Source organism: Mustela nivalis (assembly GCF_964662115.1).
Source record: "Mustela nivalis genome assembly, chromosome: 4".
In the NCBI taxonomy this organism is placed as follows: domain Eukaryota; kingdom Metazoa; phylum Chordata; class Mammalia; order Carnivora; family Mustelidae; genus Mustela; species Mustela nivalis.
In genome coordinates this window covers 89,913,866-89,939,011 of record NC_139023.1, presented here as the reverse complement: position 1 = coordinate 89,939,011, position 25,146 = coordinate 89,913,866, and the positions used below count along the sequence as shown (strand labels likewise).

At 37.9% G+C, this 25,146-nt stretch overlaps 2 protein-coding genes across 5 annotated transcripts in view; one reads left to right on the top strand and one right to left on the bottom strand.

Annotated features, from left to right (window-relative positions):
- Window positions 1-25,146, bottom strand: part of LOC309862944 (uncharacterized protein) — a 68,022-nt gene that overhangs the window by 13,038 nt on the left and 29,838 nt on the right. The gene's annotated exons all lie outside the window — the stretch shown is intronic.
- The window catches only part of SYNPO2 (synaptopodin 2), a 182,318-nt gene continuing 164,557 nt past the window's right edge, over window positions 7,386-25,146 (top strand). For all 3 annotated transcript variants that reach the window (XM_082727366.1, XM_082727365.1, XM_082727368.1), the window contains exon 1: window positions 7,386-7,658. In XM_082727366.1, the coding sequence (XP_082583492.1) occupies window positions 7,554-7,658 (105 nt within the window). In that variant the 5' untranslated portion in view covers window positions 7,386-7,553. The remainder of the gene's footprint in view (window positions 7,659-25,146) is intronic.

Genomic DNA, 25,146 nt, shown 5'->3' with positions numbered 1-25,146 from the left:
GGAAGGTATAATTTAGTGACAGTTCCAAATAATGATTGTAGCCCATGGAAAAAGTGCTCTTGTGCATTTAAAAATACAGATGCTATCATTTAGATCTTTAATAATTCATTGGTATTACCTTACATTTTTCCTTAAAAATTATTTTTACTCCTTCTGATCTTTCAAGTAATACTATCTGAAATACAAAACATGCAATTTTTAATAATAAAAAAGTAGCAAAATGATATTGTCAGGAGACATCATGAATCATGGTTTCAGTTTATTTTTTGACATACAGACAAATGCCTTCCAGCCTTTTGGAGAAAACGCCTAAACCTATTTTTTCTAACAAGTTTACTTAATTCCATTTTCATTGTCCTAAAATGTATACACACACACACACACCCCTGTACTTTTATAAAATATGCTTTTTGAAACTGAAACTTTTAATGTGTGTGTATCCTATGGGGACTTTAATCCCTGTGGTTTCATTTGGTGATTCATTCAAATTTAGCTCACATAAATATATTAGCTAATGTTGTAAGATGCCTGCTAGGTTTCTGTTTCTGGGTGTGTGTGTGTGTGTGTATGTGTGTGTGTGTTTAGGGCTTTTTGGTAGAGATGCCTGGGTGGCTCAGTCAGTTAAGTGTCTGCCTTCAGCTCAGGTCAGGATCTCAGGGTCCTGGGATTGAGTTTACATCGGGCTCTTTTCTCAGCGGGGAGCCTGCTTCTCTCTGTCTACTGCTCCCCTAGCTTGTGTTCCCTCTCTCTGTCTCGATGACAAAAAAATAAATAAATAATACATATAAAAATAATTTTTTAAAGGCCTTTTGAGAAGGGGCACATGCACCCCAATCTTCATAACAGCAATGTCCATAATAGCCAAATTGTGGAAGGAATCCAGATGGATAAAGAAGATGGGGTTCATCTACATAACAGAATCTTATTCACCCACCAGAAAGGATGGATATCTACCATTTGCATCGACATGGATGGAACTGGAGGGGATTATGCTAAGTGAAATGTCAAGCAAACAAAGAAAATTATCATATAGTTTCATATGTGAACTATAAGAAATAGCACCGAGGATTATAGGGGAAGGGAGGGAAAACTGAATGGGAAGAAATAAGAGAGGGGGACAAACCATGAGAGACTGCTGACTCTGGAAAACAAACTGAGGGTTACAGAAGGTGAGGGGGTTGCAGGATGGGGTTACTGGGGTATGTATGGGTATTAAGGAAGGCACATGATGTGATGAGTACTTGGTGATATATACACCTAATGAATCCTTGACCACTATGTCAGAAACTAATGATGGCTAATTAAATTTAAATTAAATTGAGTGCAAGATGACCACTCTGGACCAGCCCCCCCCCCCAAAAAGACATTTGATAAGCATCAAGATTTAGTTGTCCAAAAGGAAGGATATAGATACTGAAATCATGGTGTATTATTACAATTTTGGTTTTTCTAAATTTCAATAATGTGAGATAGTAGAAAGTGTATATTGGTCTCTGACCCCAGTTCCTGGCACACTAGGAGCCTCTCTTGTTTTAATGTTGGTCTTTGACTTTTTGTTCCTGATACAGAACTCCTGAAATCCTTGTGATTTTCTGGATAGTGGGAGTGTCTTTTTTTTCCTTATGAGGTGATTCTGGGTAGGCTTTTGGATGAGGGCTGGCTATTGGAAAGACCAAGCCAAGATCAGAAGCTTGAAATTTTCAGCTTTGCCACCCATATTGTTGAGAAGAGTAATGGAGCCATCATGCTTATATGATGAGCGTCTATACAATTCCAAAAGTACAGGGTTTGTAGAGTTTCTTTATTGGTGAATGCATGGTGCTGAGAGAGTGGTGTGTCCGGAGAGGGTATGGAAATTCGTCATCTTTTCCCATATTCCTTGCCCTACCTTCCAGCTGGATGTTCTCTGTATCTTTTACCATGTCTTTTAATAAACAGTTAAACAGTTAACCCACTGAGCCACCCAGGCGCCCCAACAGTTAAACAGTTAAATGCAAGTAAGTATTTCCTTGAGTCCTCTAGCAAATTAATCAAATCCAGGGAGGGGATCTTTGGAACCTCTGATCTATAGCCAGTTGGTCAAAAGCCCAGGTGAGAACCTGGACTTGTGACTGGGATCTGAAGTATATGTATGTGTGTTGCGGGGGAGGAGGTACATTTTGTGGGACTAAGCTCTTACTTATGGGATCTGATGCTATCTCCAGGCAGAGAGTGTCAAAATTGAGTTGAATTTTTGGATATCCTCCTCATGTCCTGAGAATTGCTTGTTGATGGTGTAGGGTACACTCTCCACTCCCACTCTCACTTATTTTTTAGTAAAAAATTGAATTAGAAAAATAACAAAGAAGCATGACCCATCATAGGTGGCTAATGTGAAATTATTATAGAATAAGTAATTCCTACAGGAATATTTTTGTTATATAATATGGTTTCCCAATTCATGTTAGGCTCAGAAATCTTACTGTGCTGTCAAAATTGGGAAGGATAATATAGGTATTATTTCCAGAATGATCAAGTGAATGAATGGATGGATGGTATTATAAAACAGAACATCTGGTACATTGTTATATCCTTTAAATGACTTAGAAGTAGAGATAGTTTAAGAACATCATTTTTTTTTTAATTGAGGTATAGTTGACATTCTTGCATTATGTCAGGTGTACAATGTTACGGTTAGTTTCAGGTATACGACACAGTGATTTGACAACTGTGCATGTTATGCTATGCTCACCACAAGTGTAGCTACCATCAAAGAGGTCATTTTCAAAACCACTCAAATCACTTTTTTTCTTTAAGAAAGTAAATTTTTATTCTTGTCTTAATTCTCAAATTCCAAATAAAGAGCAGGCTGTGTGCTGTTTGCACAGGGCTCTGGTTCCATTTCTCTACTTGTGTCTCAGTTTCATTTTGTTGGGTCTGATACTTGATTTCACCCTCCTTGCAAGCTATTAAGTTAGCTTGCTCCTGTTTCACGGAAGCTGGGAGAAGACACGAGATTCTTTGGTCAGAGACAAAGAACTTTCTTATACAAGGTACAGCAAGCAGCATGTATATCAGCACATTTACACGTTTATCTAGCCTCAAACTCCATTGGGTTTACAAGATGTTACCCAGATGGATGCTACATACGTAGTGGATGTCCGTAACAGCTAAGGGACCCTAAGTCTAGTGAATCTATTACTTTTAGTTCATTTTTATTTTTTGCTTGCAATCAGCTAGCAAACTTACTCTTTCCCCCACATTGAGATATTACCATATCCATCAAGGTTGCCTGCTATAAACTCAAGCCTGAGAAACAGCTTAGGAAAAAAAGCATTATGACCTTGAATTCTGACACATCCAGAAAGACACCTAGGAGCACTAGAGACCCACGGAGGACTCTCTCCCCCAATATACCTTGTGGTGGTGTCACCTTCACCCTGGCTTCCCCTATTGGCTGTTATCAATATCCATGGGGCAAACAATATTGTCCCTGACAGCTCTCTGGAAGAGTCTCAAGATGTCCTGGTTGGACCATATATGAATTAATCACTGGAGCTGGGGTAATGTCCTTGACTTAGGCCTAGTCATTCCTGAACTAATCTCTCTGTTAAGGAGGAAATATTACTCTGACTGTCTTAGATCAACCAACTTATCCATGCTGTTGGGGTGGGAGGATTAATTTGTACCTAACCCAGTAGTTCCTGCCCAATAGGGAAGGGGCAAAGTGTTAGGGAGACTTTCACTAAATATTCCACATGGTCTTTAAGTGATATAACTGAAGAACTTTGCTTTATTGCAGATTTTCCCAAGTCAAATGAAGTGAGAAAAAGAAAAGAAATTAGAACTTTTTGGCTCTCTTTTCTATACTTTTATTCGGGAAAGCTTATCTAGTCTTTCATTCTACTCATATTAATTGAGCACCCATTAGTGGTCAAGAATTCTATTAGACCTGGGAATACAAATTCAAATAAATTGAAAACATCTGCTAATCTCACAGGGCTAATCATCTAGTGTTGGATTCAGACAATTTAAGAGACCATTTGAATGAGAGAGAAACGGCAAGGTGATAGCAGCACATGGAAGGAACACCTGACTTGGACACAGGGGCAGGGCAGGATGGTTAGGAAGGGCTTCCTGGAGAATATGACGTGTAATCTGAGACCAGAAGGATGAGTAGGAATTATCAGGTGATCTATGTGTGAGGAGGATGAGATCGCTTGGAAGCATGACCTAGCAGATGGGGCAGCAAAGCAGGTTAAAGAAACTAAAAGCAACTTTGTGTGATGAATCATAAAATTCAAGGTGGGATGAGGTTGGAGAAAAAATGAGAGTGAGAGGCAGAACATATTCTCTAAGTAAAGGAGTTTTGATAATTCTGAAAGCCCTTAAAGACTTGAAACAGAGGGAAACATTAGTAAGATAATGATTTCATTTTAGAAATTTCACCCTGGCTGTAGAATCAAAAATGAATTGAGGGTAGAAACAAAGCTGGGAGAGATGAGTTGGGAGATTGTTGAAATCCAGGCCAGAGATAGAATTAATCACACTTGTGGAATAGAGTGAAGGGGCAGATTTGTGATCTGTTTAGAAGTTAGATCCATACATCTTTTTCTTTTTTTTAAAGGTTTTATTTATCTATTTGAGAGAGAGAGAGACAATGAGAGCAGGAGCAGGAGGGAGAGGCAGAGAAGGAGAAGTAGGGAACCCAACATGGGGATCATGACCTGAGCCGAAGGCATATGCTTAACTAGCTGAGCCGCCCCAGTGCTTCTGGATCTATACCTCTTAATGAGTAACTGGACACAGGAGAACTGCACTAGGGAGTGCATAAGTCCTGGAGACAGGATGGCAATGATATGAACAGATATATTACATTCAGGCAGGCAAACATTCAAATTTCTACCACTTAGAATCTAAGGCTGAGCTAATTACCAGTAAAAGGCAGACACTAATAACTAAGTACCTAGCATGGTTACTTTGAGGATAAATAAAATACTATAAGTCTTCAGTAAATTAAGCAGTATTTGAGTCCCTGGTGCTCTGGAGGAACTGTTTGGTTGGAGTAGCAATTCCTTGAGTATAGCAGATGGAAGTGTGTTGCTGTAAGTAAAATAAACTGGACTGACAGCAGTTTAAGCAAATATGGGATTTAAGTGAATATGGGTTATTTTTCTTGCACAATAAGGAGACTGGAGGTGGAAAGCTATTGGCAATAATTCAATCAGAACAGGAGTCTTTGCTGTGATCTTTGTCTTTATCTCATGGTCACAATTTGACTACCCCAGTTTCAGCCTCCAGCATCATATTTACATTTAAGGCAGGACTGAGGAGAACCAGGCACAAGAAAAAGGCCATACGTTTGTCAATTATCCTGAGATGGGAAACACAGGAGTAGAAGCAGAAGTTGGAGGAAATATAATGAACTTGATTTTGAATATACTGAATTTCAAGTTTTATATGTGTTCACATAGAAACAGGTTTAATGAGCAGTTGAATATATTGGCCTGGAGTTAAGGAATGATATTTGAGATTGAGGAGGAAGGTTAAATTCTGTGGGATGAATGAGAGAACCTATAGAAAGGGTGTAAGGTGAGAAAAGTAAGTAGACCAGGACATAGCCCTGGAGGAGAACACACACATATAAAGAACGAGTAGAAGCTCAGGACTGCCAAAGGCAAGAGAAGAGTGGCTAGAAAGAAAAGAGGAGAGAGCATGTTTTGTATCCTAGAATCGAAGCCTTGGAGAGAAGGCAATCGAAGGAGGACATGGTCAATAATCTTAAGTGCTCACAAAAGCAAGGAGGTAATAAATTACCTTGTAGAGTGCTTTTCCCACTGTGGGGATGAAAGCTAGACTCCACCGGGTTGAAAAGCACAAAAATAGGCGGGAGTGGAAAGAACAAATGTAAAAAGTTTTTTTTTTCTTATTTTATTTTAAGGTTTTCTTTATTTATTTGTCAGAGAGAGCACAAGCAGGGGGAGTGGCAGGCAGAGGAAGAAGCAGACTCCCCACAAAGCAGGGAGCCCCTTGTGAGACTCAATTCCAGGACCCTGAGATCATGACCAGAGCCAAAGTCAGACACTTAACTGATTGAGCCACCCAGGGGTCCCTGAAGTTCTTTTTCTTTTTTTATGAGTTCATACTTTAAGTTGTTACTTATAAAATTCTTTTTTTTTTTTCCCTCAAAGAAAGATTTGGGAGGTAAATGCAATTCACTTATCAGGAGAGAACCAAACTTGAGAGGCATGTTTCATCTTCATGCCCATCAAAGGATCTCTTTGAGTTCTGCTGGTATCTGAGTGACCGTCTCTTACCTCAGTGAGAAGGCACAAACAAAATCACTCGACACCTTTGGCTTCTGGGCAGCGAGGCTGTGTGAAGGTTCACTGCAGAGAGCTTCCTAGTACTGAAACGGGCAGAGTGTCTAGAAGTTTTATCTGGTACCACATGTAACACGAATTAACTTTCCCAAACTTTTCTTTATTTGGTATGTTTTTATATGGATGAATGTCATGGAAAATAAAAATATTATGGGAAAATAAAAATGTTCCATTTGCACAATTTGTGATAGATTGTATTCAGATTTAAAACATTAAAATATTTTCTACCACATATAAAGTCGACTTTTATTTTGGACCACCCAGACTCAGAACACTGTGATGAGGGACTATAAAAATAAAAAACTTGTAGATGACATTGTATGTAGTTGGCTGACTATTTTGGTTTAAGAAGTTTCTTTCCAGCTAAGGAAAGCAGAAAATGAAACACTTATTTAAATTTAAAATACTCCAAACCATGCAAGAGACATAGTTAAAAGAAAGTAGTTTCCAGGAGGGAAATTCTTTTCTTCTCCTCTTCCTTCTCCCTCTTCTCCCCGTCCTCAACTCTAAAATACATACACCTATTTCATAGTTCAAAAAAAGTATCTTTCAGAGTAGGAGGTTAAAAAAACAACAACAAATGGTTTGCTTTCTTTTATTTCCTCTTATGTAATTAGAAAGTAGACTCTTAGAAAAAATTGTAATAATTTCACCCTCTTGATCTCCCTTTGGTCTGTTTCAATCATCATTGTGGTCATTCTCAAAACATTTATTTGAGAGAATCAAATTGTCTAGTGGTTGAGTTCTTGGGGCTCGTATATTAGGATGTCACTCGCGGCCCAAAGATTAAAACCTTTACGTGTTCTCCGCCAGTCACAGGATTATTAAACAGAAGTTTTTCAATCATTCTTTCTTTTAAGTGCTGGCATTTAAATCCGTTAGCGCTAGAGAACTTTCGCTTCCCCGCTCCCATCTGGCCCCAAATGCGGACCTTCTCCCAAGAGGAGTCTCTTTTCGTTGCCCGAAGTGGGCGGAGCAAAGGAGCGTGACGTAAAAGTGGGCGGTGTCTTTGATGCTGGGAGCGCCTCGGCCTCCTAGTGAACGCGGCCAACGGCCGCAGCAGCTGCTGAGGCTCTGCGTTCCCCAGTCGTGCCTCCTGGGCAGGCGCCGCGAGTTCAGTACACATCTCAGCCGCACTGAAGCCTCCTCTGCCTTTTCAAGCTCTACATGCTACCCAACTAAAAGAAGAAAATGGGCACGGGGGATTTTATCTGCATTTCTATGACCGGAGGGGCGCCCTGGGGGTTCAGACTGCAAGGTGGCAAGGAGCAGAAGCAGCCCTTACAAGTGGCTAAGGTAGGACCACCGAAGAGGTGCTATCACCGCTCTGTACTGGGAGGGAATGAGAGCAACCTGTTGATGGTTTTTTTCAAGTTGTGTTTCAGGACTTTATGTTACTAGTCTGATTTTGGCGCCGATGTTAAATTTTTCTAGGATGCGGGTTTGTTCGTGTTTCGAAAAGAATAATTACCAGTAATTGATAGGGGAAAAAAAGAGTGTCGTGTTTATCAACTGAAGAAAAGGCTAGTTAATCAGCTTTCCTGACAACCAGCAAACACCTGGGAACTTTCTTCCAGGCAGTATTAGAATACGCAGTTACTGTTTCACGTTATGTTTCTCCACAGAGAAATGCTCAGCCCAGCTTAACCAATTGGCATGGCTTTTGGGGACTTTTGTAAGGCCTTGGTAGTGACATTTACAACGCAGCATTTATGAAAAGTCCAATTTTGGGCAATACTTTTAGATACATGATGAAAATGTCAGAAAATCTATTTGAAAGAATATTCTTTTAAGGATTTGACAAATAAATGCGAAAATCTACTCCATTCCATCATGTGTACTCATCTAGTTAAGTGCTCAAAATAAAATTCGAAGACACTGGAAATACATTCTTAAGTAGCTTATAAGAAACTTTGAAATGCACCTAATGACTTTAAATGCTTTCGATGATTTTGTTTCCATTGTATTGCTTGTTTCTTGCTACCAGTTTGCTAGAGGGGATCTGATATGATCTAAATTGAGATTCAGCTAAAATATATTCTAAAATGCATGAAATTTAAGCAGACTTTTACCTGAATTGGATACTAAATTGTAGTATTGTAGAGAGGAACATGTTTGATTAATTTCCACTTTTATATTAAAAATGGATTTAGATCCTTATGAAGTATGTGGACTTCTGGGCTTTATAGTTATTTTTTCTCTTGGCTTTGGCTTTAAAAATTTTTTTTTTATATTTAATGTTCACTGTGAGGAAGGAGTTTCTTTGAAATTTCCTGCAACTAGGCTTCCATAGGAAAATCCTTTCATAATGCGATGGTGGAATCCTGCCACCTAGTGAAAATTTCAAACATCAAAAACGAAGCATAAAACAGAAGGTTAAAGCAAAATTTTTAGAACTGGAAAGTTTCTGAGACCTCTGGTTCAACCTGTGGATTTTAGATGAGGAAAGAGCCCAGAGAGTTTAAGTAACTTTCCTCTGCTCCAAACTAGCAGTGATCGAAGAATCTGAAAAGGTGGTTTCATTGTGTTGCTTTAGGAATCCGTGGCCAGAAACATCAGACAGAACAGTGATGCCTAATTCGGAGTACGCACAATTCATGAGGCTGAACTGGATTTGTTCTGGGTCTAGAATAGCAGTTGGCTGGCTCCAGTTACTGAGATTTGGGTTCTAATTCCAGCTCTGATCTAACTTGTAGCCAGGCATGAGACAAATCTCTCACCCTTTCTGAGTCATCTGTTGTGAGGTGGTGTGTGTGTGTGTGTGTGTGTGTGTAGAGAGAGAGAGAGAGAGAGAGAGAGAAAGAGACAAACATTTTGAGTGAGAAAGGAAAGGAGTATTGTATTCTACCATTAGTGAGATTCTATATTGCTAGAGTATTTTACTGTCCTATTAGTATACAACTTTAGAAAAATTGCCTACCATTTAGAATGTGGGGACAAAGGTGGCTGGATGGTGTTATTCCCTGTTAGTTCTTTTGTGGCCAGACCTTAAGAATAGGGTGGGTATTGAGTTTCTCCTGAGTCCTCAATGTGCTTACTGCAAAGCAGAACTATTATGTGGTGATTTTTTTTTAAAGAATTAAGCTAATAGCTAGTGAAGGGTGCTTTGGGAGCATTTCTCTGCTGATTACATCTCTATCAACAGGATTCAGAGAGGCTATTGTGTATGTGAGTGTCAAAAAATTCAATCCAGCTCTTCCCCCCAAATCAGATTTCTTAAAATACCCTGGAAATATATTTGTGATTTTTAAAAGACATTATTAAAGTATTTGGATGTTTGTTTTAATTTTCTAGTTTATGATAGTATAATTTATTATTAATTCTAAAATATCATTATGAAGGCATCTGGATGTTTGTCTTAATTTGTGTGTGTGTGTGGGGGGGTACACTACAGTTTACAGTCTAGTTTCCCCATATATAAAAAGTAACTAGAGAGCCTTCTAAAGAAGATAAAATTTATAAGTTAGTATGGCAATGGCTACTTTTGTTGGTCTATTTTTCCCCCTTAATTCAAACTTAAATTTAATTTCTGATACTAGCATTATTTGTTCTAGAAAACCCTTGGAGCAAAGTGCTTGTCACTTTCTATGTGCCATGGCCTCACTGGGATCACTGTTTTTCATTTAAAACATCAAGTCAACTCAATTCTAGTAATGGTCCCTCAGCTCAAGGTGAAGTGAACATTGCATAGCCTAGACTTCCTCCTCTTTCAAGGTGATGCTTATAGGGGCCAAGTTAACCCCAAAAAGGAAGATGGAGAGGAACAGGGCAGAGAGCCTGGGTAGGGATGTTGCTAGCAAACACAATGCTCACGGTTTTGAAGAACATGGAGGACGAATTTGGGAATTAAAGAAAATATATACTAACAAAGAAAAGGAAATTTTAGACAGTGCTTGAATCATGCCCCCTTAAAAGGGAAACACTAGAGCAGTTCTGTAGATAACAACAATTTTTTGCCTTGTTATAAAATATCTCGTGTTCAGGTTTTTCATAATTCTGTGTAGAATGAAAATTGAGGGGTCCCTGGGTGGCTCAATTGGTTAAGTTGCTGCCTTCAGCTCAGGTCATGATCCTGGAGTCTTGGGATGGAGTCCCGTATTGAGCTCCCTGCTCAGCAGGGAGTCTGCTTCTCCCTCTGACCCTCTCCCCTCTCATGCTCTCTCTCTCACCCAAGTAAATAAATAAAATCTTAAAAAAAGAAAAAAGAAAATTGAACAAGCTGAAATAAACAGGGGGACCCCCAGCCTTATGTTATTAACGATGGTTGGAAATTGAATAGCTTTATAATTTTAGTAAATATCCTTCTAGTGGCACATTTAGTCACTTTTGAGAGATGTTCAAGCATTTTTAGTATTTGGCTGGCTGATTAAACTGTAGGCAAATTCCAGCTTTTAAAGATCACTAACAGAAATATTAATAATCAAATTTTCATTGATATTGAAGCTCAAGGCCACAAAATTCGGTTTTGTTTTCAAGAATAAATTGAATTTTTAAAAGAGTCAAATAATCAGTAACGGTTGTCTGGTTTTTGAATGCTTATATATCTTTTAATTTATGTTCTAATACATGTGATGGAAGGCAAACGTTTCTAATACAGAGTCATAAGTATATTTCCAGGAGACATTCATAGAAACAAATTTATTGAGGCATATTTACAACATAAAATGCCATTGTATGTGCAAATATTCTTAGAAAAACTGTGTTAGCACTTTTAATCTACAAAATTCCTTTTTCGAATATGGACTTACATGGCTATGCCTCTGGACAGATAACTATGGAAAATCTTCATTTAAAAAAGTGGGGAGAAATTTTGTTTTACAAACAAATCTTATGAAAAATTGAGTAATAACTCACATTTTGAAAATAATGAGCAAAGAATGTTCACACTGTATCCTTATATGTTGAATGTTTAGAACTTTAAGCTTTCTTCAAAATATATAGACCACCACGGTATTTATTATTCTCTTATTGAATTTCTTTTATTTTTTTTTCAAGGTGATGCTTATGGGGGCCAAATTTTTTTTTTAAAGAGGGAGAGAGGAAGAGGGGTTGGGGGAAAGGCAGAGAAAAAGGAGAGGGAATCTTAATCAGGCTCTATACTCAGTGTGGAGCCTGATGCAGGGCTTGATTTCATGACCTTGAGATCGTGAGCTGAGCCAAAATCAAGAACTTGTCATTTAATCTGCTGAGCCATCCAGGTGCCCCTGAATTTCAGTTCAAAGTTTCAAGTAACTTTTATTAAAATTGACATAACAAATTACAATCATGTATTTTATGAGGCAGAAGTGGATTTAATGGTTCTGTATGTCCTCTCTTCAAAATTTTAAATAAAGATATGTTAGTCAAGCACAATCAGATAACAGTCTTATCCATTAGTGCCATTAGTGAGGTCTCTAAAATGTTTCAAATAAAGTAATTCCAGAAACATAGCTATTTCTAAATGGAAAAAAAAATATTTTAAATGTGTTTGAATATGTGTATTTGAGGATAAATACTCCTTACGACGTATGGAAAGCTACTAACATCTTTATTAGAAAATATGATTGATGACTTCATGTTTTATTGAGTTTTTGAGGGCTTTCCAGAAATTCTAAAAACAGATATGCTTATAGAATTCTAAAAACAGGTATGCTTACACACTAGGCAAACCTATTAAGCATATGTTATTTAAAATCTTTGTTTTGGAATTGTGTGTTTTAAGACAGATCTTGGTTTGTTGAAAGACAAGCTAAGATAGTGACTTTTTAAAATTTTTTTTAATTTTTATTTTTTATAAACATATAATGTATTTTTAGCCCCAGGGGTACAGGTCTGTGAATCGCCAGGTTTATACACTTCACAGCACTCACCATAGCACATACCCTCCCCAATGTCCATAACCTCACCACCCTCTCCCGACCCCTCTCCCCCCAGCAGCCCTCAGTTTGCTTTGTGAGATTAAGAGTCTCTGATGGTTTGTCTCCCTCCCGATCCCATCTTGTTTCATTTATTCTTTTCCTACCCTCCAAGTCCCCTACGTTGCATAAGATAATGACTTTTATCAAGCTCTTTTCAGAAAAATATTCCTTGCAGTATTTTCTTTGAAGGTGTTTTTTCTTTAAATGATCCCCTGTAACCTAAGAAGTAGTTTGAAAAATATACTTACTTTAGAGATGAAGAAATTCAGGCACAGAAAGTCTAAGTTACTTTCCAAAGGTTAAGCTATAAAAAATGGTGGGATTTGTTTGCAAATCTAAATTCTCCTTCTGAACTGGTAGAAACAGGTGACTGATAGAATAAAGGGAGGCTAAGGTGGTCCCCAAAAGGAAGCTTGTAAAAAATAACATGCTCTTTATTGAAATGTGATTTAATTGGCCAAGGGATCCCCAAGTTGAGGCCAGATATGTTGCCACGGGGCTTCCTGAAGGGTTGTGTGATATGTTCTGGCACATCCCCTCTGCCCCTTTCCCAGCTGATATAAGAAGGGGAACAGAGAGATGCAAGAATTATGGGTGTCCTTAACATTGGGATGAAGTCATCATTAGTAGTGGGAGAGTTTCCCCTTTCTGAAGCCAAGATCTCTGCATTGCTGGGAGGCAAGGAGGTGCTGGGAAGCTTAAAAATGCTCATTGTAAGGATTGGAGGTACCTGCAAGAGGGGCACCTGACAATATATTCCCTAGCAGGATGTCTTCTTTGTCAATAGAATCGCTGGCCTGCCTAGTGCCTAGGTAAATGGGGAGATAAGAGGTCAGAGAGAGATAATTATCGTATGATCTTACTGATCTGTGGAAGTTGAGAAACAAGGCAGAGAATCATAGGGGAAGAGAGGAAAAAATGAAACCAGTTGAAACCAGAGAGGAAGAAAAACCATAAGAGTCTTAATCTTGGGAAACGAACTGAGGGTTGCTGGAGGGGAGAGGGATGGGGGGGTTGGGGGGCTGGGTGATGGACATTGGGGAGGGTATGTGTTGTGGTGAGCTCTGTGTATTGTGTAAGTCTGCTGAGTTACACACCTGGACCCCTGAAACAAATAATACATTACATGTTAATTAACTGAATTTAAATTATTTAAAAAGGGTAGGGAGGGATGGGTGGGGGAATAAAACCAGAGAAAGATGTAAGAGGAGGGAGAGAAAAAGAGATGAGACAGAGAGAGAGAATGAGAGATGAGTAGGAACTTAACTATTTGATAAGGCAAGGAAGGATCCCAGTGGTGAATGACTGGCACAGAAAGTGGAGTGATTTGAACTACCTTGCCGGTACCCTGCCCAGATAGGCGTGCTCTTAGCTAGAGACCACCAGGCACAAGCTGGCATCCTGAGGAACTATTGGGGGTTTGGAAGGGAGCTGGGCAGGAGCCCTATTTCCATGCTAAGGAACCGTGCTGTGGTAAAGCTCTCTAGGGCTCCTTGAAGAAACCATACAAGTGCCCTAGCATCTGGACACTGGCTAAAGAGAGGACAGAGATGGCCACTCAGCATTAACCAGAGAAGAGCAGCAACCAGAGAGAAATACCACCTCATTCAGTTAAGAGTACATATAACTACCATCCCTGCTCCTTCCCCAGTCTTTCTGCCTTCAACCTGGGAGGAGCTAGAGGGAGGTAGGAAGAGAGCAGACAACATCCACCTAGGGGAGCCAAGACCCAGAGCCACAAGCCCACCACAGTGCTTAGGGAGAGAGCCAAGGGACAGATATTAGATTGAAGCTGTAATTGGACTAGACTATTTTAATAACTGAAATCCAACAGAAATGCATGGGATCTGACCAAAGCATTATTAAGGGAGGGATCTGGCTTTCCCATACTTGAAAGCAGTTGCTGGAAGAAATGAAAGTTCCATGTTTATAATTGAAGGAGTTGACTCTCCTCAAAAATAGTTCCAACAAGCAGGTTTATACTATTAATCACATGTATTTGATGTATGTTAGCTTGAAAACTTACCACCAACTCATACGACTTCCAGAGATGATCATGTTGAAGCTATTTTATCTAGGTTGAATGAATGAAAATCTGGCTTTGGCCTAAACAAGAAATGTAAGTTACTTCTTTTCTCTTTTCTTTTTCTTTTTTTGAATATGAAACAGCACTTTAATAATCTGGTATGCTTTTTGCTATTAGATGGGCACATACTTTCAGTTAGTTTAAAAAAGTGTTTCTAGAGCATTACTATCAGGGTCCAGAACTTTTCATTTAGAAATAAGTACTCTGAATTTTTATCTAAGGTGCCTTAATCTAAGGTGACTGTTGTTTTTAAAGATTGCAGATTCCAAAAGTTAGTATGTAATATCATTGTGACACACATATTATATCTAACTGAATAATATTTGTGTATTTCTCATGGTAGTGGCTTCCAAAATAATTTAAACTTCCTCTGTCAGTTAATAAGTGTCCAGAAATATAAGCTAATTTATATATTTAGCTAAAATACTTTACATGAGTATATCTTACAATTGTCCAGGTATGTTAACATATGTTATCTCATTTGATACCAGTTGAGTAGATAGTTTTATTATTCTCAGTTTATAGATGAAAAAACTGATTCTGAAAAAAAAATTATTTGCAAAAAGTTTATATAAAGAAGTCCAAAATCAAATATAATTCTTTCCCCTATGGCAGGGACATCACACATCTCTCTACATCAGTTTCAATAAAGAGAACAGTCTGTCATTTAGTAATGCTGAAAACTGCCATAACTTTGATTTAGAGTTTGTATGAAATAGTAAGTCACCATCTAAGATGTAATAGTTAAAAACATTTATAACAATTTCTTCTTTCAGTGAGATCAAGAAAAAGGATTATGGGAAATGCATCTCCAAGGTCATATGCAATGAGAGACAAGACTGGAAAGTGAACCAGTTAACTTATAAATAAACCTAAAAAATACATGGATTTCAAGAATTTTACTGTATCTATGCTAATAAATTCATGATGAATGCCATAAGACTTTTGTAAAAGGAAATGGAGAATTCCTGCCTCAGCTTCATTAAACAGTCCTTAAACTGGATGGGTCAGTTGGTTGGGCGTCTGACTCTTGGTTTCTGCTGGGATCATGATCTTGGGGTGGTGGGATGAAACCCTGTGCCTGGCTCCCCGTTCAGTGGGAATCTGCTTGAAGATTCTTTCCCTCTCCCTCCCCCATTAATGCATGTACACTCAATCTTTTAAGAGCAAACAACTTCATGAAGCAAAAAGCCTTATATGAGAAGCAAAATATTATTTGTGGTTTGGTGGATATTTCATTGTTTGACCACCTCAATGAGAACATATTTATAGTATTGAATTACCTTAGGTATTTTTTAAAGTATTTACTATTTTTAAAAATTATTATAAAGGAGTATAGTTGGCCAGGTTTCAACAAATTGTCTTCCACGTCTTTGTGAATCCATTGGTATGTGGGAAATAATGGAAATAGTAGTTATAGTTTGGTGTTATGATTGTCTGGATTTTGTTTTCCTTACCTGGCCTTTAAATCTAGTGTGTTTCAGATAAATATACTAAAAAATACAGTGGATTTGCCATTTGAAACATTGTGTAAAATCTCCTGTCACTTGATTATGAAACAATAGTTTTCCTAACCTTGGTCTTGGATTTTTATAATCCTGCTCATCCATGGCTATCTTTTCCACTTTTATTTGGAAGCAGTGTGGGTACCAGATTGATAAAACAATGGGGTAGATGAATTTTCCTGTAAAGAACTACGGGTTTATGATCTAATTTTGCCTAGGCAGTATGCCTTTCTTACTGCTCTTCCTTCAGTCCCTTTATTAAAATTTACCTGGCTTGAATTTTACCATTTTAAGATAAGATTATTTTTTCCCTAAGGAATTTATAATAACAGCCAATGTCATTTTCCCCAAACATCCTACTGCCTTTAGCAGTATTTTGTGGAGATTAACTTTATTTAAGAAACTCATGTATAATGTTTCCTGAATGCCAGGCACTTCTTTAAACCACTTTTTAAATATTATGAGAAAAGTCTGTGAGGTTATCATTGTTTGAGATCCCTATTACAGAAGCACACAGAGGTTAAGTGATGCCCAGGTCATATAGGTAGTTAGGGTTAGACCTGGGGTTCATACCTAGAGAGTTTGGCTCCAGGGTTTGTATTCTACCCACACAACTCTTGTGGGTGTAATGTGGTTTTCTTCATTCATTTTCACAAAAGCATATAAAGACAATGAATTTAGATGGTAACTGGGTACTGACTTACTACCTCCTCTAGCTCTTAGTCTGTTTCTTGCCCTGGGTGCTTTCGCTTAGGTCTTCAGCCCAGGCCCTTACTCTTTGTCTTTTAGATAACTATAAGCCTTTTAACTGTCTCCCATGTTGAGGTTTCACATTCCTAAGATTTGTGCTACAGAGAGCTGCCAGAGAGATTTTTCTAAATCACCTGTTATGTCATTGCTTAAAATACTTCAAAGTCTCCCCATCGTAGTCATCAAAAGAACCATAACATTAAAAAAATCTTATAACGTACAATCAAGTACTTAATGAATTACATCATACACAACAGCTTTACTTTATCTATCTATCTATCTATTTATTTATTTTATTTGTGGATGAGGAGGCTGAGAGTTAGAGAAGTTAACTAAATAATTTAAGATCACACAGCTGGTAAATGGCAGGTCCAGGACCAAGTCCAGTTTAATGTCAAAGCCCATAGTCAGAGCTGCTGCCTGCACCATGCCTTGTTCACTGGCTGTAACTCTATGTTATGGAGGCACCCATAACCCTCCACGATCCCATCTCTGCTATAATTTCCAGCCCCATCACCTGGGACTCCCCTCAAGGTACACTTAGCTGTTTGAAAATATGGCAGTTCTCTCAAAACACTCTGCCTTTCCTGCCACCAAGATTCATCCCTGCTGTGTGTACCCCTTCCTCTGACACCTACCCTGATACACTTGGAGAAATTTTACTCACTTTGGGCAACTCAGTTCACAGTCAGTTCTCTTGGAGATCTGACTCAATTTTCTGGTCAGAGGTAGGTAAACATTTGCTCTGTGGTGGTCCCTTTATCACATAAAGGTTTCACCTCATGCTTTTGTACACTTTGCTGCCTGTAGCAATTTTTGTTCACATGTTTGTTTCTCCTATGACAGCAGTGGCATTCAAAATGTTTTGATTATATCTCCTTAAGTAAAGTAAAACAGTTTTGAGGGTAGCCCATTTGTACCTCATATACATATAAACGATGCGTGTGTATATATGGGCTATATAAGCAAGATATATATATATATATATATATATACATTTGTAATACTATGCCAATATTTTATGTACAGTGTATAATATATCAAAAAAATTTTAAAGAATAAAATGAAGATAAAATCAGCAATATTTTTTAAACTAATTTTTATTTTACTTTAATAGCACAATAAGTCTTCTCACTATCACTGACCAGAAGTTATTTTTTTTTTTAGTGAGAATGATGTGTTTGATGGACTCTCTGATTTTGAAAACTTATGTGACCCCATGAGGTATAGTTAAGAGATCTAGTGAAATTTTAATTCATTTCAGTACTTGATTCTGAAGACTATCATGGCTGAAAAAGATAGCCCCTTAATACAGGTAGATCCATATTGAAGAAATGAAGCACTAACTGGAAATTATTTTTCATTCTCAACTCATAATGCAAATGTTTTTGTTGTAATTTGATGGGTAGATTTCCATCTTCCTTGATAACCATACTTTGTTCTTACAAACTAATGAGAATAGGCTATATTTTAATATTTTAGTGTTAAAATCTCACTGGCACTTTTTACTTGGAAGATTGAAAACCTGTTAGAAATTATTTTTTTTAAGATGTTATTTATTTATTTGTCAGAGAGAGAGCACAAGCAGGGAGAGCAGCAGGCAGAGGGAGAAGCAGGCTCCCCACTGAGCAAGGAGCCTGATGTGATACAGGACTTGATCTATGGACTCTGGGATCATGACCTAAGCTGAAGACAGACACTTAACCAACTAAGCCACCCAGGCATCCCAGAAATTCTTTTTTTCTACTTAAGGGTGCAGATAAGACATTTTAAAGAATAACACACTTAAATAATTTTCAACTAGAAAAATTGCATAATCATAGGAACATTTTTAAGTACTCTTCAAAATCTTCTCTGCTTCATCTACTTACGTTTTTGAAAAGTTTTCTCAAAGCAATTGATTGTTAGGGAACATATTGTATTTATTTATCTAAAATATAGGCCAGGTAACCAATAACTAAGAGCCCTTATTCCAGAAAAGATTAACAAAGTTGAAATATTAATTTATCTGCTAAATAAAACTGTGAAACATCCTTAGGTTCTGCAACTCTTAGAAAGATTTGCAAGAGATACCACCGAACCGCAGTGATACAAATTTCTGTGTCATAAAAACTTTTGTGGTCACTCCCTACATCACTGCAACAGATTTTAAAGATTCTGGTATATTTTAAGTGTGAGCTTTTATAAAGTTAGAACTATTGATGACATCTGTAGCACTTTTGCACTCTGTCTTCAACTTACCCAAACATTAATTTGCCTTCAAATTATGCACTGAATGAATTTTATGGGAGACACCTTCATAACCTTACCATAGAATATTTTCTTTATTAATCCCTGTTCAAGCAGCTACTTTCTCAGTGGTTTTATGTACATTTTTCCCCATGAAACATTGACTTTTTAAAAAAAGATTTTATTTACTTATTTGAGATAAAGCACATGAGAGAGAGAGAGAGAGAGAGAGAGAGAGAGTGCTTATGCACAAGCAGAGGGCAGGGCAGCGGGAGAAGGGGAAGCAGACTCCCCTCTGAACAGGGAGCCTGAGCCTGGCCTGGGGTTCCTTCCCAGAACCTTGAGATCATGACCTGAGCCGAAGGCAGAGGCTTAACTGACTGAGCCACCCAAAACATTGACTTTTTAAAAATTAAATTATTAATTTACTTTTGAGAACTTATCTTCATGATCTTCCTTATTGGTTATTCAAAGGAATAGTTCATCTATGAAAATATCAAAATTGAATCTTGAAGGTACCATATGTTGGGACATACCAGAAACATATTCTTTTATTTAATTTTACAACAGGCCTCTTCCAACACTACTTTGTACTAATATTATTTCTACCAATTTCTTGTGGGAGGAGGTTGCATCTTCAACAATATTTGATAACAAAAAATACATCTTAGTTTGTTGCCAATTATGCTATGTTAGGCATTTTTAATTGCATCCATGAAGAATTTTCTAAACTATCATTTGGTTTAAATTGTGTAGTTTAAAACTGAGTATTGCCTGACTTGAACCATTGTTGGAAAAATAAGCCTAGAATTTTTTTGTGTTCTGGACACTTTGTTATTAAATATCTTCTTAACTGATTACTTCACTCTAACAGTGGCTAATATCATTCAGCATAATAATGTAAAAGTTCCTTTCTAACAACAGTGAATATGAATTCATATTCCAAATAGTCTTTTTGGGAATTTGGGATGTTTTGTCTACCTGTTTGGGATGTTTTGTCTACCTAATCATATGATTAGGCAGTAATGGTTTTTAACCTCACAATATGGCTTATTAAGACTTCTTTAGGATTATAGAGAAGGGTTAACTGTGCCATATTCTTTTTTTTTTTTTAAAGATTTTTTAAAAACTTATTTATTTGACACAGAGAGAGAGAGCACAAGTAGGCAGAGCGGCAGGCAGAGAGAGAGGGAGAAGCAGGCTGTCTGCTGAGCAGGGAGCCTGATGTGGGGCTTGATTCCAGGACCCTGGGATCATGATCTGAGCCAAAGGCAGACACCAACCGAATGAGCCACCCAAGCATCCCAGCTCTGCCATATTCTTGTTCTTTTGTGCTTAAAATGTATTCCTTATCTTTATTTAATAGCTTCCTTTCAGGAATATTTTAAAACTTGTGTCGTTTTGTGGGAGTTAAAACTTGACAATAACATGGAAATTAACTTAATGAAGCACTGTAAAACATGATATATTGCAATATGCTGAGTGAGAATGAACATGTGAAGAAGCGTGTTTCCCTTCTGCTATGTTGGGTTGACCTCAGTTCAGTGGGATCACCTTATATACTGTATGAAATTCTTAACTGCTTAGGTCAGACTGGCCCAGGGTACCTATGTTAGCCTTTATGTTAATGTAGGTTAAACATTACTTGGTACTTAATGTCCTTCTCATTTCTTTTTTCGTTTCTTTTTTTAAAGGTTTTATTTAATTATTTGTCAGAGAGAGAGAGAGCTCGCACAAGCAGGGATAGAGGCAGAGGGAGAAGCAGGCTCCCCGCTGAGCAAGGGGCCTGATGTGGGACTTGACCCTACGACCCTGGATCGTGACCTGAGCCAAAGGCAGACGCTTAATGACTATGCCACTTGGGATCCCTTCTTCTCATTTCTTGGATGAAAATAAGTGTCCTTAGGCGTTCCAACTAGCTTAGCCGATTATTGGTGGGTAGGTCTTTCAGGCACAGTACACTACAGTATAAAAGGGCCCTGGGACAGAATCACCCTTGGCAAGTTCAAGGAAACCTAAAGATGCCAGTGTAGCTGGCACGTATTTCCATGAGAAATTGCTGTAGAAGTCCAGTCTTCACAGTGATAAAAATGAAAAACTCTCTCCTGGGAATCCTGACCATGTGGTTATTTTCCCATCACTAAGTGATTAACATACTGACCCTACTAGAAAAACTCTGAACTGTCCTCTTCGTATTTCCTCGTCATCCATTTCAGCTTTTCATAATGGAGCGCCTACCGACCAGTGTCTGGAACACTTTATTTAAATGAATAATTGCTACTGCCTCTTATGTAGAAGTGTGGTTAGAAATTATATTAAACTAATCTTTCTCTTCCTCTGAAATTGATTCTCCCAGTGAGAGAAGAAGAATTTAAGGAGTGTCAAGGAGAATTTGATACATAGATCCTGTTTATTTTGACCTTGGTGTCAGACTGAGGGTAAAGAAGAGTTTTATATTTTCTAGTGTGTCTTCATTTTCTTTCTCCTTCAAAAAAGAGATAATCCTATTTAGATATTTCTTGGGAACTGACCCTTGAAAGGACAAAAGCATTTTAAAGCTGGCTACCATTTCTATGTGACTTTAAACACATTTTTTTTCTGAACTTGTTTACTCATCTGTAAAATGGAGTGCTGTGTAATGAAATTGCTATTTTTGTAGATTAAAAAGTGGAACCAGTTTGACACGTGAATCTGAGCTTACTATACTTTGTAAGTATTGTGTATTCAAATATCACCTGACACATAGTAATCATGTCATCATCATCATTATTCTAATTAGAAGAAGTAACTATCTTCTATACAAGTTTCTTTTTCTTCAGAAATTAAGAAAGCACTAAACCAATTCCTTGTACTCCTGATATACAAATGGAAGTTAAGAGCACGAAAGGAAAATAGAACATGTGATATTTCTTTCTCCCAGTGTCAGTTTTCATTTTTTATTAAATGCAACTTTTCACAAAATGTTTGCAGTATCAAGGACTAACCAAGATTTCGTTGTTATGTCGTTTAATTAGTTTAAGGCAATGGATTCTAACGCTATGCATTATACAAGGCCAAATAAAGTTAAATGATTTTCTTAAAAATAGTACAGATTTAAAAAAAATATTTTATTTATGTATTTTAGATAGATGGAGAGGGAGAGAGAGAGCATGCACGTATAATGTGGGAAGGAACAGAGGGAGAGAATCTTCAAGCAGACTTCACGCTGAGCGTGGAGCTTGAGGCAGAGTTTGAACCCATGACTCATGAGATCATGACCTGAGCCAAAACCAAGAGTTGGTCCCCCAACTGACTGAGCCACCTAGGCATCCCCAGATTTTTTTTTTAAAGGAAAACACTTTAAGCTATAAAGAATTAATTGCAATCATTATGCTGAGCTCTGTTTAGAGTGAGTGGATGCTGACTCTTTAAGTCATATTAGTCTTTGTGCCTCAGTTTCCTCAACTGTAAAATGAAGATAGTGTTAGAACTTACCTCTAAGGATCATTTTCAGGGTTAAAAATTATAAATATAAGTCACTTAGCACATAGGAAACATTCAATGGTTTAAAAAAATTACGAGTAGCACCTTTCTGGTTACTTTACTTTTATTTAACCAACTTTCATGAAATTGAAGGAATATCTGCTGTCTTCCACACAATGCCTTTTGAGATCCAGATCTCAATGTCACTGGAAGGGCCCCTGCAGTCCTTGGGATCCCTCCCTGTGAGATGGCATTTAATGGTTTCAGAATGTGGCCGTACATTCACTGAGTAAGCCATGCCCCTTTCCTTGGAAACAGCATATGGAAATCATCACAAAGAAAAGGAATCATTTCAAGGGCTTTGAAAATATAAAAGAAAATAAATTGTCCCTGGTAAGTAAATATAGGACACTGATCTCTGTAGTTAGGAAAACTCTGTGCCAGGGCCTTTGGCGAAGGGCTAATGAGCATTTCATTCCCTCCTCCACCGACACCCCCGCACTCTTGTCTTCTAAATTAGAAGAAGTTATTACTATATAAGGCTGCTTTTTCTAAGTAATGATGATACATTAAGCTCTTGGTGTTTCCAACTTTCCAAACAGTGGTGAGTTATTTTCATCAGTCAAGATCGAGCTAAAATGAGAAACAAAATTTGTGAAAGGCTCAGGCCTTGAGAGTTGGATACGGCCATAGAATTCACCTTTATTTTATTTCTTTTGTGGAAAAACAACATTTCTCCCGGATGGTGCTTAGCATGACTGATACTAGATTGAGTTGTGTGAATATTATATTACGTTTATTGGCTGTCCAAATGCAGTGATCCATTTTGGGGTCTCCAGTCTTCTGGCTGCCTGCCTGCCAGATGGGGAAATGTTGATCAGAAGGATTTCATCCTGAGGTGGAGCTGCGATCAGGAGAGGAAGCACATGGCTGTATGCTTCCTCTCTGCCCAGATGACCCTGGGGCTTCATGCTGAGTGAGTTACCAGGGTTCCTTCAGGGCTGAGAGGAGACATGAATTCAATTAAAGATCCCATTATGATATTTATTCCATTCTGTTCTTTATTACCTTCACTAGCCTGATCCTTTGCTTCTCTTTCTTATTTGAGAAATTCCTGCTTCTCCATCTTCATCGCCCCGGTGCTCTTCACTCGCGTCCTTTATCTCATTCTTTTGGTCTCTTATTTCCCAGAGAGCTTTCTAAGCAAATTTCTAAGCAAAGTAATCTGACATTTTATCTGCAGAGGAAAGAGGAGAGGTACTGTGTGTGTGCATATGTGTGTGTGTGTGTGTGTGTGTGTGTGTGTGAGAGAGAGAGAGAGAGAGAGATTGAGAGAGACAGAGACAGAGAGAGAGACAGGGAGAGAGAGGGAGAGAGGTAGAATAAACAGGAAGTTCTGCATAAGTCTCTTAACTGATTTTCATGGGAAGGTAGCAACATACTGGATTTTTTTGATTCAGGCATGAAATGAACAATAATGGAGAGTTATGTTGTCTTTATAAGCATTTTCCAGGCATGTGTTTTCCAAAGTTCAGCATTTCACTCATAGAGACTCCTTTTTAAGGTTTTTTTTAAAGGCCCTTCACCTCCTTTCTTGGCTTCTCGTTGAGCCGCCTGCTTCTTCCTGTTCTCATTTTCTCCCAACATGACACCTGTATTCTTCCCATAGTCCTCTGTAACTGCCCATGATCTTTTTTGAAATAGAATGTTTTCCTGTTTATTTCTCCCAAGCACCCAGTAGGTATGTAATAAGGACCGTTACTTTTTAACTGATTGGTTCATCCAGACTCCTTTTTGTAAATTACCAAGTGAAAAAAACTGCATTCAGTCAAAAATAAATACTTACTATGTGGGGAAGTTTATAAACTTCATCAGAACCTTTAAGGATGAAAACCTGAGTTGAAGTTCACAGTCTGCCTCAAAGGCAAGTGGGAGCGTGAAGACAGCTATGCTTTGGGATTGAAGAAAAGGACGGAGGGCTGGGACAGACGAAAGGCACAGGGATGGCAGGGACTAAGGTTTGTGATGCAATGTGAAACAAGGAGATCCTTGCTTTCGGTGTTCATAATACGGCTAGACTAGAACCCTTACTCTGAGCCCAGTGTCCTGGAGCCAAGGTGGCAAAGAGTGGTGTTGGTATATGGTACATCTTCCCGTTTTGCCCTTAAACAAGCAAATATTACTGTTTTGCTGTAGATGTTTCTCATTAGTATTTCTAGTTAAAAGATTTGCATTTTCCTACACTTCTGTTGGCACCTTGGCTCTTTGAAAGCAAGACCATAGGTATTGGCATCTTCTAAAATAGTGCTCTTCAGGGGCGATGATATACATGTGTGTTACATATATGTGTAACTAACTACATGCTTAAGGCACACTTCTCTACTTATTGAAATAAGTTGAATAAATAAATGAATAACTGGATGGACATCTGTTATTCTTTAGCATGAAAATGGCAACCACTAAAAAGCCTGATGTCGCTAAAGCTTTATCTGATGCTTTTTTAAATGAGCAATGTATTTAGAGAAATTAGAATAATACTGTATATGTTTCATGTGTGTGTGTTCAGACATATTTTTATTTGAGATTTTGTAGTAACAAGACACCAATCCAAAGGGTGCAGTGAAAGTACTGAACTGAACTAGGGGTCAGGAAGCCTGAATTTTGGGCATGGTTCTAACTTGACTTTACTCTGTGGCCTTTAACTGAGATGTTACGAAAACTATCTGGCTCCCAATCTCTCTATTTATAAAATGAAAGTTTCAGAATAGATGATTTTAAAGTTCCTTGCAGCTAGAGTCTGTTTTGAATCAATAATATAATAGGTGAAACAAAATGTCCGTGAATGGTCATATTTT